The sequence below is a fragment of the Apium graveolens genome, chromosome 6 (assembly GCF_009905375.1).
Source record: "Apium graveolens cultivar Ventura chromosome 6, ASM990537v1, whole genome shotgun sequence".
NCBI lineage: Eukaryota > Viridiplantae > Streptophyta > Magnoliopsida > Apiales > Apiaceae > Apium > Apium graveolens.
In genome coordinates, this window is record NC_133652.1 from 206582381 (window position 1) to 206600535 (window position 18155).

The 18155-nt window shown below is 33.1% G+C and overlaps 2 protein-coding genes and 1 long non-coding RNA gene across 3 annotated transcripts; all 3 read right to left on the reverse strand.

The window, feature by feature from the left end:
- Window positions 1–1012: 1012 nt before the first annotated feature.
- On the reverse strand, window positions 1013–4566 carry LOC141665698 (replication protein A 70 kDa DNA-binding subunit D-like). The gene is made up of 11 exons (XM_074471683.1): window positions 4417–4566; window positions 4038–4326; window positions 3823–3919; window positions 3594–3715; window positions 3433–3514; window positions 3262–3325; window positions 2952–3106; window positions 2735–2855; window positions 2446–2649; window positions 2276–2344; window positions 1013–1147 (listed from the first exon to the last, which is right to left on the reverse strand). The coding sequence occupies exons 1-11, from the start codon at window positions 4564–4566 to the stop codon at window positions 1013–1015; spliced, it is 1488 nt and encodes a 495-aa protein (XP_074327784.1).
- Window positions 4567–5621: 1055 nt separating this feature from the next.
- LOC141666963 (uncharacterized) lies at window positions 5622–6078 on the reverse strand. The gene is made up of 3 exons (XR_012552437.1): window positions 5952–6078; window positions 5759–5840; window positions 5622–5671 (listed from the first exon to the last, which is right to left on the reverse strand). It is a non-coding gene; the product is annotated as an uncharacterized LOC141666963 (long non-coding RNA).
- A 117-nt stretch (window positions 6079–6195) lies between these two features.
- LOC141665699 (uncharacterized) lies at window positions 6196–12374 on the reverse strand. The gene is made up of 8 exons (XM_074471684.1): window positions 11444–12374; window positions 10898–11356; window positions 10540–10792; window positions 9427–10454; window positions 7714–9326; window positions 6742–6876; window positions 6368–6659; window positions 6196–6296 (listed from the first exon to the last, which is right to left on the reverse strand). The coding sequence occupies exons 1-8, from the start codon at window positions 12372–12374 to the stop codon at window positions 6196–6198; spliced, it is 4812 nt and encodes a 1603-aa protein (XP_074327785.1).
- Window positions 12375–18155: the final 5781 nt, after the last annotated feature.

Sequence of the window (18155 nt, forward strand, 5' to 3'; positions counted from 1 at the left end):
TTAATGGAGAGAAAAGAGAGAGTTTGAAGATTATGATCCACATTGTTGCGCATGAAAAGCATTCGAACCGAGTTATAAAACATAGCTTGCTCAACTTCCAGAGAAATGGCAAAAAGAATGAAACCATGGAATTGGTCACGCCGAACTTCTAGATAATGATTATGGTACTGGTATAGAGCATCCCAGTTGAGCTTCTGCAACATCTCCTTAACTTGTATTCGGCTAGATTTGGTATAGTAGGCCATCAGAAACTTTCCGAACATCTGAAAGCTATCAAGATCGTGTATTAAGAAGCCAAACAATATAGACATAATGTTAGTATTGACGGTGAAAATGTTAAAGTTTGGCATGATGAACTGAAGAGAGTATTTTGTGCAATGAAGAAAAATAGAATTTTAACTGATTGTGATAAGGTCTATAAATAAGGAAACGTTCTACAACTATTATATATATAATTGATAGCACACTTGGAGCTGAGCAAGTTTGTGAGAAAATTAGATGCTTTCTGTATTCAAATACTGGAGTTAACTGAATTGAATGTGAATAAAACCTTTTCATTTCCTACTCTACTTTGTAATTGTTTAAAAGTATGTAAATTTAGAAAAACGCAAAGTAACAATGGGGGTTTCTTGGATTATTGGAAATGAATACTATATCATTATGACTTGTAGTAATCAAAATAATTTCCATTATATATTATCCTTGTGAAAATCAACATAATCATGACTCGAATTGATAAACGTGTAAGTAAGAAAGATACAACTTTATAGATATGGGTCAAATTTAGTGATGGACAATGCATGTAACATCAAATCATTATCTTTTACAAAAAACATTTTTCACAATTAAGATAAATATTTGCATTCATATATATAACCAAACTGTACAAATTTGTTACATATTCACATATACATACTTAACAGGAACAATCACAAACTATTGAACATGCTTAGAAATTCACAACCTGTCCATCTTGAACAGGTTCAGGGTCATTAATCTCAACATCCTGAAATCATGCTTGTGGAGGGCCAAGACCTAAATCCATATTAAGAAATTCTTGAATGTTGTCAACAGGCCGGTCCAATGTCTGCAAATCGTGCAGATTTTGTCTACCAATTGATGCCAGACATCTTGCAACAGAGTTCCTCTGCGGATGTACCAAATTAATTTCATAACGAATATTATGATCATTAAGACGTGAAAGGATACATCTGAATGTACTCCTAGTATGTGGTGTTATTCCATCCTCTCTATAATACTTGCATTCACGGTAAGCCTGGATATTATCAGTCTCAATGATAACACGTTCGTACTGGTCTTGAAATGCTCAACGCATTCCTATCAAAACAGCCCATAAGGCACTATTAAGATTAGTTAAGCCCGGAATGGTGCCATATGTTAATCGAATAAGAAGGCCATTTGAATCTCTCACAACAACGCCAATGCCATTTCTATTCTGACCTTCAGGAGCATTCTGAATAAACTCACTGTGAACATTTATCTTCATCCAACCTTGAGCAGGGAATTGTCATACACGTTCAACATGTTCCATGATTTACGTATTTCTTTGGGTTCAATCAAAGGTTGACAGACTAACTAATCTCAAATGAAATGACATACTTCTATAAATACAAAATACAATGGAAAGATGTGACTATTGGGGAATGGCTACCAATTTGTGACTTGAAAAAAACTAACTTAAAACAGTTATACTTATACTATAATACTTAATAGAATCAGTTATAACTAAAAACTGCTTACTAAACTTTGGTGTCCCCATAAGAATTGTATTAAATATCAATAACGCAATTTGACAATAGTACGAAATAAACGACAAAAACAACCAATACACATTCTTCATTGATTCAAATAGGAAAAACAAACTTTCAACATCCGCAAACCAAGTTTACAGTTCAATGTGATAAGGAAATTTAATAATTAAAAACTGAGGAAATTGGATTGCAAAGACAAATGCTGCATCCATGCCAAATAAAAGATGAACAACTTGAAAATGATGATTATTTAAAACGAAATTCAGAAATGCTAAACACCAATCCAATCCATCTTTCGTACATAACATCGAGCAAAATAATTGAGTGCTTAACTGCTGTATTACTTCTCCTGCAAATTTTAACAAATTAAAAATTCTTAGAATATGACCAAATCAACAGAAAAAATTAATAGAATATAGATAATTAATATGATGATAATTAATGAACGGAATGTAAGTGATTAAATGCAAAAAAACAAAATACAATGCATAAATGTATCTTACCTTTTTAATTTTTTTGGTAACTGATTTTGCAGAGCCCGGAGTATGATCAATGGCATCAAGATCGACGGACTAACACAAAAACAATTACGATTTGTAAAGATTTGTTGGAAGACTAAAAGTTATAAAATTATAATGATTCAAGTATTATAACATATAAAAACCAAAATTACATTAACGGAAAAGTTGATGGAGGAAGATTCTGATATATGTGCAGATTCAGATGGACTTGGACTCTGCGTAGTCGTGTCAAATATGTCATTTGCATCAAATATGGTACTATCCTCAGTTACATTTGCTTTGTTCAATTGAATAATGACAGTGACTTCCTTTCCAACCAAATCTTTAAGTACCTGAGGAAGGACTTCTTCAGGAGCCTGATACAATGTAATAATTGTTAAACACTTTAATTAACAATTTAGAACATTTCATTGGATCTGCTTCGTTGTAATGAATTTATACCTTCTCAAAATCATTATACGCTTTTGCTACACTTGTGCCAACAATCCTTCTAGCAGCTCGGTCCATGAGCATAATATTACATGAAAATGTATCATCTTCGGCAAGGACCATGATACGAAACCTGAATTTATAAGGAATTTTGTGATAAATATTGAAAGTTGACTTTAATATAGACTAAAACTTAATAAATTTTTAATATAACTCTAATTTGATATACCTTTTAGGGGCAACTGGAATTATGCGAGGATAATTATTACATCGAAATCTCCTGTCAAGCCGCTCAACCTCTTGTTGACATTTGTTACAACTGTAAAACCACCATGCTACATCCTCATCCACCTTAACAACTGAGAACGTGGTGTATATCCTCTTCTATTTGAAGTGAAAAAGGTTCAGATTTAAAAATAAATCATATTCAATATGGTTGTGTCGTGCAAATTTTGTAAAGGTTATAAAACCTTCAAGTCATCATATGTCAGCTTTTCATTGAGATCCTTTAATGTCATTCATTCCATAAAGGGTTGAACAAATTCAGATTTTGCCGCCTTAAGATATTTTTCTCTCTTTAACAAATATCCGTCCTCATTCAACCTACAAAGGTAAACATTGATGTTTATTAACTCAGCCTCCTATCAACTGTTATTAAACATGCAAACGTGCTGTAATTATGTAATTAATATATTTCTTAATCGTACTACCTCATCCTCATATCAGTCACGGATTCATCATCTAGGTTGAGGTACAATTTTGAAGATGGCAAAGTACCAATCTGCACAGTATCTAAATCAAAGCAATATAGTTCAGTAATTTGTTGTATAATGTCAAGGTCATTTATACTAAGTAGTTAAAGAGAACTTACTCATGAAAGTTGTAACTTTTGTGCTCGTTATTATTGCAATTACTGGAGACTGGAATTCCTTAGTATAAATGTTATTGGCCAACACAGCAAGATCTCCCCAAACACTTACTTTATGCTGATTACTATATTGAAAAAATAACATATATTTCAGGATATACAACTTCCACATTAGAGACGGACTCAGAAAATAATTATAATTACAGTATAAATATTAATACATTCGACAAACCTGGAATCACAAATCCTGAATTTGACAATATCTCGCATGCCAAATTTTGTGTCAAGTTTCGTTAGAGGTTCAAAATCCTCAATAACTCCAATTACATCTAAATTAAACAGAGCAATATATTTGATTTGGTCAAAGATAAAATGCAGTGAAATATTAAGGAACGCATTTAAAAAAAACTAATAATCTAAACCAAAAGAGTATTATATTAAGGTCACCTATAGCAAATTCAGGCTGTTGTTGTGGCTGATATTTGCTGGCCTCAGCAAAAAGATCACCTAAATCCAGAAATTCGAATTTGTAGGCAGGAATCATGCCATCGTCTTCAGAAGCAGTGACCGTAGTATATTGTGAAAATCTGATGTAGATATCAGTTTGTACAGGCTTCAGATTACCGACAGCGGCTTTCACAGAAAATTGGTCAAAAACATAAACGCCTCCTTCAATCACAGGAGTTTTGAATCTATTCCAAATATTGGGATAAGCAAATGCATGGACGTGATTATTCTAGAACAAAAGAGGATGTTACATTTGGTATACAAAAGAATGTAGGATTTTACGTAATACCATTAAAAAATTTTACAACATAAGACTTACATCATCATCAAGCAGAATGACATTATATCCTTTGACTGATCCATTCTCAGAGCTAACGCTGGTCCACATCCTAGTTACTCTAGCCTTAATCTTCCAATTGGTAGTCGATTGATCAAGGTCTTCAATAAGATTGAATACTGCAGACTCCATTGAAGCTTTTGTTCAAGTCAATTAAACAAAGTGTCAAGCATTAACAATTGAGGAATTAAAAACTTTAAAATATTAACAAAAAATGACAGCATGCACGATGAAGAAATAATGATAACATATTAGATCAGTTCGTACCAATCAATGATGTTTTTAGAGAGAACAAATAGAGAGGAAACCTAAAGTTTTATTTTTAGTGTCAGAGTATGTTTGATGTTTATCTCAAGGCATTAAAATAAAATGCATTTGCAAATGATATATGCAACTTGATAGGTTATGATACTCTATTTTATCTCAATGATATATTCAAACTGGTAAATTGATGCTAATTGATACTCTATTTTAACTATATGATAAAGACTGCCAACAATATGGTCTTGATTGATTCTCTAATTATTCATCAATTATCTACTTCAATCTGGTAAGTTGATGATAATTGATATTTGTTTAAAAATATGTAAGATGAAGACCGACAACAATATAATCCTCAATGATTAGGTCATTAATCATCAATTATCTTCCTATCTATTCAATATAATTTTTGAATATATAAGTACAATTTAGATGTAACGGAATATTATATTTTAAATTTTGAGTTAATTAATTAATTAAGGTTAATCAATTAAATTAATCCAATCATCACAATCAAAGTCTTATTGATCCCTTTTTTTTATTAACTTGTATATTTTTTTCATTACTCTGTCTGTTTCTCTAATTCATTTAAAAATATGCATAAGATATGAAAATGGTATGAATATTTATAACAGAATCTGTTTGATTTTTTCGAAATGGAATTATATATAACATCTTTTTTCAAAACTTTAGAATATACATATTAAATTAATGTATTTATTTAAACTGTTGAGTTGAGATAATGTGATCAAAATTGTTCGAACATTTAATAAAGACAAATACTGGCATAATTATGATTTATAGAGAAATTAAAAAATAATCCATAGCGTGGTAAATAAGTTTAATCAAAACAAATACGACAATGCGGTTGAATCAAGAAGTTTAATAGAAATGCAGAAAAAAAAATTGTCTTCAAGTTTCGTTGACGGGAATGGTTCTGCAGCGTCATATTTGGATTTGTCAAATGTCCATCAACCTATATTGCAAAGTATGTAAAACTTATAAGCGTTTATATGAAAAAAATGATGTAAAATTCAAAAATATATAATTTATATTTAGTTACCTCTGCCTCAAATATAAGACATCAGGATAATCAAGATTGACAAAAACCTTTGTTGACGGAATATTGCTGATCTGCGCTCTTCCTGTTTTCAAGAGCGAAAAATATTTATTATTTAAGAGCTAGAACGAATTGTATAACCTATGAAAATGCCTACAATTTTAAAGGTTTTTAATATAAAAAATAAGACATTAACCTCGATACATAAAGACTCTAACAGATGCCAGAATCACAATTTTGGGTTCAATTTCGGTAACTTGGTACAATGATTCAAAATTTGTTGGCAAAGAACCGCTAAAACACACTTGGATGGACCTCCTAACACGAATATAATAAAACGTCAAACACTTATGGATGTTCAATAGTGTTAATACGTAAAATAAGAAAACTGGAGGATGACATAGTATTTTTATATTTGTCAAAAAATTTATTGAAGAGTCTTACACGCCATCTGAAATTCTGAAGCGTAACACTTCCTTTTCACCAAATCTTGTCATAATAGATTGTACTGGTTGCAGGAGTTCAACAATTCCAATAACATCTACAACAATAAACTTAAAGTTAAACACAACAAATTGTAAGCAATTTGTTCTAAAATTTTATAAGCAATACCAGTGGAATAAATAGGAAGCTCATCGAGAGCAGAACAATGAGGAGAATTATATAGGAGCGTCACAGGAACCAAATCAAATTTATGGCGCGGTATACTCAAAATTTCCTCAGGTTCCAACATCACCACATTGATGAGAAGAAACAGGATGTGATTTGCAGAACGTACAGGCCTCAGAAATCCAGCAGCTGGAAGAACCTTAACATTTCTGATACGTAACAATCTGCCAGGATGAATGATAAAGTAAAACAAATTCCAAAGAGCTGGTGGAATAATTACAAGTATGTGATTATTCTGCAAAAAATAAAATCTTAGGATAGAGACTGGTAAACACAATCATAGATGTGGTATAAGTCATATAGTTATTCAATCAAACCTCACAGTCCAATAGAATAAGATTGTGCCTGACTAAGACACCTTGTCGATTAGTTGATACCCACATTCTTGTCACACGGACCTTCAAAGTCCAAGCAGTATTATTACCATCCAGATTGGATAAATGATGATGGTCCTGCATATCTGAGTAATGAAAAAGTTAATAGATGTTATCAAAAAAGGAGTATATTAAATGTTCATTTCAACAAATAGGTAATGAATTGTAATTATACTTGGATGTTCTGCCATATGAACTCTGAAATTAGTTTGTGAGTTGGATATATAGCAAAAACAATCCGAATGTGTGGAGCGTTGAAGACAATCAGCTGTATTTTTAATAAAGATATACACTATCTTTATAGTTAAGGTGATAGGCTGATAATTAGTCCATGAAAATCTCAATCAATAGATATCTTTGTATGATGATCCCTAACAGCTTACACCAATATTAGCTAGGAAAAAAAAGTGTTCAAATAGAATCTCAATTAGTATCATAAATGTGATATTAAACAAATATTTAAATATGAGTTAGTTATCTAATACAAATTGTTAGTATCCCATTATCTTCTCTGATTATCATAATGTCTCCTTATCAATATAAAACATATCACATCTAATTATATTGAGAATTTGATATGCATAAAAAAAACTATTCCAGAATCTGCCTTTTACTTAGTAGTTATATGAGAATGAATAACCAATATGACCTGATATAATTCTAATTTAATAACAAAAAAAATTCTCGTACTACCAATTATAATAAAATGATGAATAACTTAGTCAGAATTGTAAATGTGCAATATAAATAACTACTATGATACATTATCATCATTTATGCTCGGTAGGTTGTAAAATACTTCTTCATAGACTACATTTGATGTAATATTTGTGGTGGTACCATCTTCATGGTCAAACCATTATAATAAGTTAGTTAAATCAAATATTATCACAATTTAGGAAGGTTGTATAAAACTTCTTCAAACACAACATTTGATGTTATATTTGTGCTTTTCCCATTATTGTCATCAATAAGAATATGTAGTCCTTCTGGAGAGGTAACACGGGATATTGCAACGTATAACTGACCATGTGAGAATACGGGCCGAGGAAGATACAATCCAACTGTGTCCAATGATTGACCTTGGCTCTTGTTCACAGTCATGGCAAAACATAGTTGGAGAGGAAATTGCGTTCTTTTAAATTCAAATGGCCAATTTGTGTCTATTGGGACCATATGGATTCTTGGAATTAGATGTTTCGTACCAACTTGAGATCCATAGAGAATTTGACATTCTATACTGTTTTTTTTGCAGCCAGTAACTATCATCCTTGTACCATTGCATAGACCCATAATCTGATTTAAATTCCTCATCAACATAACAACGGCTCCAACCTTTACTTTCAACTCATGTTTAGGCATACATGGCATATTTATGGAGTTCAAATACTCAACTGGAAATGACGAATCAAAGTCATTATCATCAACACCCCTGTCTTCAATTGAATCTTGGATGAGATAAGTATGCATATTACCCGAAACTCTTTCAAGAATTTGTGCATTGATGTCATCAACTACAACGTTTGTTGGAGTCAAAATAGATCTCGATCTCAGATACTCCTTTGAATGCAAGTTATTCTGAAATTTTGGATATATAATGTCAATTAGGGTTTTAATGGGAGTTTTCAAGGGACTCTTGACAACATATTCATCAGGAACTACAAACTCAGTTTCAACATCTGCACGATGAGTATCAATGCATTCAACTTTTCCGTCTCCAATATCAAGTTGCCATTTACTAAAGTCAGCTATTACTTTATTTCTAGCTTCAGAATTACCTGAATGTAATCTCATGTTCTGACTGAGAAGAAAGACACTGCAAGATTTCCAAAGCTGGGATTTGTTGAATGATGCATTCACTATTTCAGCCCTTCCAGCCTTAGGCAGAAGAGGTAATATCTGTCGAAAATCGCCTCCAAAAACAACTGTAATACCACCAAAGGGTCTTCTTCCTCGTTCTACATCAACGGCAGCCATTATGTCTCGCAAGCTTCTGTCAACGGCTTCAATTGCATAGCGATGCTGCATTGGAGCTTCATCCCATATTATAAGACTTGTGTGCTGCATCAACTCTGCAATGTCTGTACCATGTTTTATTCCAGCAATAGAACTCTGATCTAATTTAAGAGGTATCTTAAACCTAGAATGAGCTGTTCGGCCACCAGGAAGAAGTGTAGCAGCAATTCCTGAGCCTGCAACAGGAAGAACAATCTTTCCTTCTGATCGAAAACGTGAACAAAGAGTTTGCCAAAGAAACATTTTACCGCATCCACCGCTCCCGTAAACAAAAAACATTCCACCTTTATTTTTGTTTACATTATCAACAACTGCATTATATACATCCAGTTGCCTTGAGTTCAGATTTTTATGAGCTTTGTCATGATTAAGTCTCAATTCTTCTCTATTGTAGCTAGTTTCCTCAGCAATAAGACGATTGACAAAAGTGTGGAAAAATCGTTCGTCAGGAAATGGCATCATATGAAAATCTCTTAAGGACTTACCAACATCATTTAACAACTTTTCAATCTCTGCACAAAAAAAATGGTAAATGATCCGACATCTAAATAAAAATAATAAAAAATACTACAAAGTAACAAATGTAAAATGTATTTAATACTGATCACACACCTGCTAAAGCATAGTTCTGGATTTCATACTCGGACAGTGTTAAATGAATGTTATCTGAAATCTTACGCCGGATATAAAGAACATCGTCTGACAATGCTGGCCAGTGTTTTTCCCATAGTGCAAGCGGATCAGACACCGAACAATATGCCAGTATGTTAACAAACATAGCCCAAATTTGGATTGGCATAGCTGACAATGCATTTTCTTCCAAAGCATCATGCCATTGCTTGTCATTATTCAACAGACCAAGAGAACCACATGCTTCCTTAAATGTATCATATGTAGTTCCATCAATAGTGCGCAACTGAGAGAAATATAAAGCACCTTTACATCTAAGTAACAGCATTCGAAGGTGAAATAATTCACCAGTTGTTGCATGAACCTCTGCTAACCTCCCAACCACATCACCTCTTTGTCTAAGCTTCCATTTAGCAGTTTTCTTTATCCATGTAAACTGGGTGGGAAAGTCAGAATACGTAAAATTTCGAGCTTGTGGAAATTCACTGTTAGCTACAAACCAAGCCTCTAGTTTACTTTTTTTGGAAGTCACGTTATTGCACACATTCTCCAAATCTGCAGAAATCTGAAAATTCAAGTACTTATGACCGGGCAAATGTATTGTTAAGCGTTCAACACTTGGGGAACGATGGTGAATGTCAAACCCAAAAATCCTCCAAGATGCCTCAGATGCACAAACATATCTACCATCAAGAAAATTCTTTACCTCATCCAAATTCTTCACGGATCTTGCAGTTTGTTCACTCCCTGATTTGTTACTTTTCATCTTCAACAACATTGTAGTAGTGTCATGACCCTTTAAACAGTACTTGAAGAGACATTTCAACGATCTTGAACTGTTGCAAATTTCCAGATTTATATGACACTGAAACCGTAACAGAAGATCTCGATTGTATGGAACTACATATTGATTGTCAAGGTTAATCCCTTTTTTGTTGATAACTCTACCAGTGTTACGCCTCCGATAAACAGGAAAACCACAATCGTAAAAATAGGTATTACCATTAAACCTGCAAAATAAAACATTACATGCGTCAAGATTAATTATAAAATAGACTTATTACAGAACATATGTATCATTTTATATACTCAGACCTCTTTGGGAAATGACGCATGCATTTTCCTTTAACCATACATGGAGTTGTGTATAAGTCTTTACCACAGGGTCCATGCATCATGTAGTTTTTAACAGCTTCATATGCTATTGGATCAGAATTCTTATCTGGTATTTCAGCAGAAACCAACCGGTCAACCTTTTCAATAGAATTAGGTCTGCTTTCAGGGCTCAGCAAGATTAGCATATGCACATGTGGCAAGCCACGCTTCTGGAATTCAATTACATGCATAACTGTGCAAAACATAAGTAAATAAAATATTTAATCTATGCATGTGTGTAGATATGATTAAAAAAAATTAAATGTAAAATTGTCGGTGTCCGGAATTTTTTTTTTACCTCCTATACACTTTCCAAAGTAGTTCTTCTTTTTAATCAAATCTAATAGCTGATCAAGCTTCAGTTTAAACACGCGAGAAACAATATCCGGTGCATCAACAGGATCAACATTGGGCAACAATTTAAGCATTTCTTGTATCTCTGGCCACTTTGAGTTGCAAGTCATGGTGAGAAATAAGGATGGATGACCAATTGCACGACATATCGCCAAGGAATCCTTAAAGTATTGAGACATGTATTGTTGGGATCCAGTGAATGAAGCGGGCAGTATAACAGCTTTTCCAACATGCATTGGATCATGGTCACCTTTACTGAGAGCATCACGCACAGAATTATACAAATCAGCACGGATGGTAGTTTGATGCGTTGAAATCCAGTCTAATCTATATTGTTCAATGGCAGCAAACTGATCCACAACATATTGTTGCCACAAACATCCTGCAAGGTGTGGCGTTAAACCTGAAATTAATGAGACGATGGTGAGAATATACACATAGCCATTACGCATTTTATATTCTAATAACATTGCTTACTTTTAATAAATACCTTCAGAAGTGCGTATCATAATCTTGTAACAATAATATTCTCTTAGTGAAACATGTCGCCTCTGTGTTGAGTCAGGATCAAGGTCTTCATCATCTAAATTCTCTATTTCAGAGTATTTATTGCTTATCAGAGGTATACGTTTATGATAACCCTCGGTTCCCCAAGGAAATAGTAGTGGATATTGCAACTGCATGAAATATGGATCTGTTTCATATATCCTCTTCAATCCTTCTTGTTTGGAATTCACAATCGTGTCTCTAAAACCACCGGTATCCGTATCATCACTAACAATGAAAGCAACAACTTCATCAGATGGAGTAATGTGGTTTGGTCTACCGCTAGAAGATTGAGATGATATGAGGACTAACTTAAACTCATCCAGCTCTTCATTTTCAAACCGATTCCGAGCCATGCGAAAAGCTTTGACTAACTTATTGTTCTTGTCTAACATCTCTAAAAGTTCCTCGACAATATCTGGATCAACATTGTCAGAAGCACCTCCCATTGCATTGATTCTATTCTCAATCTTATTCTGCGTGTCATATATGTAGAGCTGGCAGAATTTGGGTGAAGATCCATCTAACGGTACTAAACTCCCAACCAAATGATAGTTTTGACCTTGTAAGCGAAAACAATAAGGAGAGCTACCTCTGTTTATTGAGTTATCAATCTTACCACCGCTGGAAGTGAATTGGAACATGCAGTTGTACACTCTTATGTACTGTTTAAAATGCCTCGATTTCTCACCACCAAGTAACAAAGAAGCTAGTGGTTTTGGTGGCGGCCTTTCTTTTGGCAAATGTATCTGACCTTTACGACAACACATAGAAAATGTGGGCTCTTTACGCAGACATGATTTATTATTACGCTCTTCGTTCCACATAGTAGCACCACATTTATTGCACAACTTTGACGGACGACCAAGATCCATATATCCACACCACAAATTCTGATTCAATATTACCTCTTCCATGTCATCATGATACATATCATCAATTCCAACATCTGAATCACTTGACTTTGAATCCACAAATTCAACCACATTGTCAAATCTGATATCAAATTCCTCTTTTCTGGAGATGCTTGTTCTTTATCCTTTCCTTTACTCTTTCTTGACTTCAGTTCATGGGGATTATGAAAACTTGACCATAAAGGAGACGTCGGAGGTTGACTCATTCGTCCATGTTCAAATATTTTATTAGACTTTGACAATGCATCAACATTATTCATAGAGGATGTACCAGGTCTTTTTCCTATAACTGTTGAAGAATGAACAAATACTTTAGCACACAAATGTGTGAATGGTAATAATGGGATCAATCCCAACAAGGTAAATTTTTTTATAAATTCGCATATCAGGAAACATGTAATAACAAAACGTACACATGGGATCTGTATAAATCTTCTCGATATTAGGGCCACGTACCCTGCATTTCGTAGCTGCAACAAAATACACAAAAGAATTATAAATTGTTTTCACAACAATAAAAACATGAAATTTTATAAATGAACATGCATAATCATGTACTAATGTGCATCACACAAAACATACTCTGTGGTATTGTCTTCCTATTATCAACATTAGGACCACGTAATCTACATTTATTAGCTGCAGCAAGAAATAACAATGGATTCTTGTTGGTCGTAATAGAAAATAAAACATAAAGTATTACAAATCTTATGAATTTGAAATTTCATAAACTGATTAATAGATAACACACATGATTCTTCTGAAGGCGTAAATTGGTAGTCTTGGTGTTTCATTGAAACACTGTTATTAGTAGCTAAAATTTTCTCAATATTGCGACCACGTACTCTACGTTTAACAGCTGTAACAAATAACATGATATAATGTTAGCAATTTAGTAAATGCAACAGAGCATACAAAAATATTTATTTCAATATAAAGTTATAATGTAACATACATGACAAATTGGTAATATCTAAGAGTGTAGGAGGCTGATCCATGCACCTAGCAATTGGAGTGTTATTCTCTTCAACTGTAATCCCCGAAATAGGTGAAATTTGTACACTGACAGGCATGCTATTTGATCCACCAAGAGGTCTCAAACCCACACTTCTGCTCATACGTTTCAAATCTACAACAAAAGAAACAGAACAAATAGTCATACAAACATCCCACTTCTGAACTTTACATTGGTAAAACAAACACAAATACCTGTGAAGGAAGTCCGGGTGGTTTTATTAGACAAAACATCAGCAACAAAATTAGATGGATTGTGTGGACTGGAATCTCGCAATACATTTGTATTACTATTGAATAATGTCTGTAAAGGAGACCTAAATCCAACTACAAAATGCATATGAATCATGAGTTCCCAACATTCACTAATGTAACAGATAATAAACAATAATAATGGAAAACATACCAGATGATAATGCAGAACCTGTTGACTGTGTATTCGAGACTGTAACATTGGGACTCTGATTTTCTTTTTCAACACATAATTTTCTACGCTTCACAACTAATTCAATGAGACGAATATAAGAACATGAATTAGAACACAATCTACATACAAAATGTAAGAGGAAGAATGATATTCACCATTCGACTCAGAAACAGGTTAACTTGGGGTAGCCTGCAACATAGAAGATTGATTTGAGCCCTGATATGATGAATCTTGGCTACGAATCAAACGTTTCAACCCTACAGACAAAAGCATAAAATCATTCAAAATCATACAACACTTAACGTGATTGATAGTTAACAGTTATTCATGATGAAATCAAACCTAAAAGTGATGTCCTTGCAGATCCTGAGCCTTCCAGGGAGCGTGAATCCATGCTTGACAGGAGATCGGTGGAGCTAAATCATCATCGTCTCTTATCTGCACAAATCAAAAAAATATGAGTAAACGATAATGAATTGAAGGCGCGGATGAATATTATAGAATCAAAAAGATACACAAGAATTCGAATTTTGAAATTTGATTGTGAGGGATGATAAAGTAGATTGATTTCACGTGTAAACAAATTCAAAAAAATTCAAACGTACCATTCAGTTGCTACAATCAGGGAGTGGGATAGGTGTATTTAGGTTAGTTTCTAAAATGGGTTATAATGTATTTAAATCTTAAAAGATCCATGGATATGTGTATAATATAATGTTTTATGTGTAAAAAAATTAAATGGGTCATGGATAGTGGGTCATGGGTAAATTTAGTGGGTAAATTCTAAATGGGCATTAGTAGCCTTTAAGATAATATAGATACGAGTAAATAAGAGAAGATTAAAGCTCGTGTATATATAAATCATAAACAAGACTAACTATATATATATATTCTAAGAATCAAACGAAGCAAGATATATATATATAAAGTATAGCCGGATATTATACATATTATATAGACAAGAAATAACTAACTTATGACCCTTGTACTCTATAGTGAGAGACAAAAATATTTCTTATGAAATCAAGGGATACGAGTTAGGATCTTGTACAAGAGTTCGTATATACACTTAAATATCAAGAAAGCAAGGTGTATACACTACTAAACATGTACCTACTGATATTATATATATAATCTATAGAACCAACTTATAACCCTTGAGATCTAGGAAGAAATCAAGAGAAAAAGCTAGTTTGAAGCTTAAAACACACAAAAAGAGTCACCAGAAAATGGCCGGAATATGAACTCTGGTCAGAACTTTGGGGCAACAAGACAAGTCTAAGGGCTGCTAAGATATGGTAGTTTGGTAGCCAAAAGATACTTGTGTGGTGTGTGTGTTATTTGAGCATGCAAATGTGTTTATAAGCTTGGTAGGGGTTAGATCTATGGATAAACTAAGCTTATAACTCAAGAACTCTAAGAGATGAAAAGTTTTTGGTCTAAAGAGGTTCTTGGGAGAGAATTTTGCAGCATATACTTGGCTCAAATGGCTTAAGGAGAAATGTACATAATTTGAATTTTATGTTCCATCAGCTATACTAACCCACTAGGATGCATGGAAAAATGTGCAAACAACATTTAGTTAATTAATAAACCTAATAAATGCAAAACCGAACGATATATTGACGAATATGATGTTTTTCAAAACATGCTCCAAAAATTATAGATTCTCGAAATCTAATGTACTTCATCTTCCTCTTATAACAAACTTGAAATATTAATAGAATGAGCTGTGAAGCCCGACAAACAACTACCATCCAACAACTTAAAATAATATTTTATCTTTTCAAAAACGCCACTTAAACACGTACCACATAATATTTATCACATAGTTGCACATAATATACTCGATACAATTATCATAAAGATTTCAATTAAGCAATTACTACACAATAATAGGTTCTAAAAGTCACATATTCAAAATTCTTATTCAATAACTAAATCTTAACAATGTATCCATATTTTATTCGCACAATCTTAAATCACGGTCACACTATACCAGTGATCGACATCTTATTCTTATTCTTCTGTCCCACTTTGCCAGTGACTGGCATCTTATACTTTATGTCACAATTTTCCAATGACCAATATATTATACTTTATGTCACACTTTCCCAGTGGTTGGGATCTTACATTTTATGTCACGCTTTCCCAGTGGCCGAGATCTTATTCTTATCCTTATGTCACACTTTCCCAGTGACCAGGATCATATATTTTATGACACACTTTCCCAGTGGCCGGGATCTTATACTTCACGGGACTAAGACTGGGGATTTCTGAAAACTCTTTTCTTATTAATCACATGACAATATACTATATATGATATTCGAAACAAATAGTAGATGACAAGTAATCTAACAACACAAAGCATGTTTCTTAATAATACGGAGCACCGAAAAGTCACTTACATAATAATAAAGAGCAATGAATAGTTATTTACATAAATATAATAAAACATGTAATCAATTAATATAAAGCATGTTTCACAGCTACAGAGCAACAAAAGATTACTTGCACAAATATATGAAAACATGTAATTAATTAATATGCAGCATGTTTCACAAATACAGAGCAAAGAATAGTTACTTACCTCAACCATGAAAACAAAGAATTCAAAATATAATCAAACCTATATTCAATCCTCAGTACCCAATCAAAAACGTCAGATCTCAAATGTTGAACTTCTTCATAACTCCAATTCTGCACAAATCTGTATTTCACCCTTTTTACCCTCCAAATGATATTTTCTCGAAAAAATTAAACCTAGAAAGTTGTAGAGAACGAAAAGATCTTTCCGAATAGTCCAGAATCAACGATTTTCGACTTATGATGAATTTACTACGAATTTTACAAAATAGCTGAGTTGTGTATGGAAAATCCTACGAATTTCAATAACAAAGATGAAGAAAAAGAATCAAGATTTGTATGAGAGAGATTTACAACGATTTAGTCATGGTGGCTTGAAAAGAATACAAAAGAATGAGGAAATCTTAATCCATATATAGAGTTTTAAAACCCTAAAACAAAACCTATTATGATTCATATTTGACCCATATTCGAAAACCCGTTATTCTAATCAAATTCTAATTCCTAATTTCTATATAATTTTAATCATTTTTATTACTATTAATATATTTAATTATTTTAAAAAATACAGGATATTACCTTCCATAACTGCTACTACTAATAAAGTCCGTATAGTGGGCATCTTTGATATTAGGGCAAAGGTCTCCAAATAGTTCTCACTATAGTTCTGATTGCACCCCAACACAACAAGTCTATATTTATATCTTTCTATAGAGCCACAGGCCTATATTTTTTTTAAATACCCACTTGCATCCAATTGCACTCTTCTCAGGTGGCACAACGGTTATTTCCCATGGGTTGTTTGTCTCAAAGGCTGTAAGTTCTTCATTCATAGGCCTTCTCCAGTGAGGGGGTTGTATAAAATTCTTGTAGTAAACAGGGTCTATTTATTTAGTGATAGTAGACAAGAAGTAGTAAAATGAAGGTATAAATATTGTGAAGGCTAAGTTGGAAATGTGCTTAGGTCTATTTGTATTTGAAATAATAATCTTGTAGCCAAAAAGGTTGAACATGAGGTCTTGATGATTTTTTAATGGCAATGGGTTCAGCTGAGTGCTCAGGTGATATATAATTGGTGTTTTGAGGGGTTTTAAAGGTGGATTGGTAGTTGAATTCTGGTTGTGTAGGGAGAAATTACTCAGCTTCTGGAGATAAAAATGAATTAAACTATTCAGGTAAAGGTGTCATATAAGAGCTTTTACTCTATGAGTTATATGGAAAAACTTGTTCATGAAATTTAACATCTTAAGATATGAACTCTATCATAGTAAGAAAATTGAGTACTTTATAGCCCTTGGTGAGACGTGGATAGCCAAGAAATACACAAGATACTCTATTTGGTGCCATTTTATCAGCTGTAAATGTAGGGTTTTTGGCAAAAACAAGATAATCAAATATTTTTATGTGATCGTAGGTGACATATTTCTTGTAAAAAAACATCATATGACGTTTTGAAGGTAAGGAAAAATGTTGGTAAGAGATTAATGATAAGAACAACAGCCATGACATAATCTCCCTAGAATTTTAGTGGCAATGAGGCTTGAAATCTAAGACATCTAGCAATTTCCAATATGTGTCAATGTTTTCTTTTCACCCTAGCATTTTGCTTGGGTGTGCAACTATAAGAAGTTTGGTGTATAATTCCATGTGAGGAGAAAAAGCTCTTACAAGAATTTGAATCAAACTCCCGAGCACTATAGAAATGAATACATTTA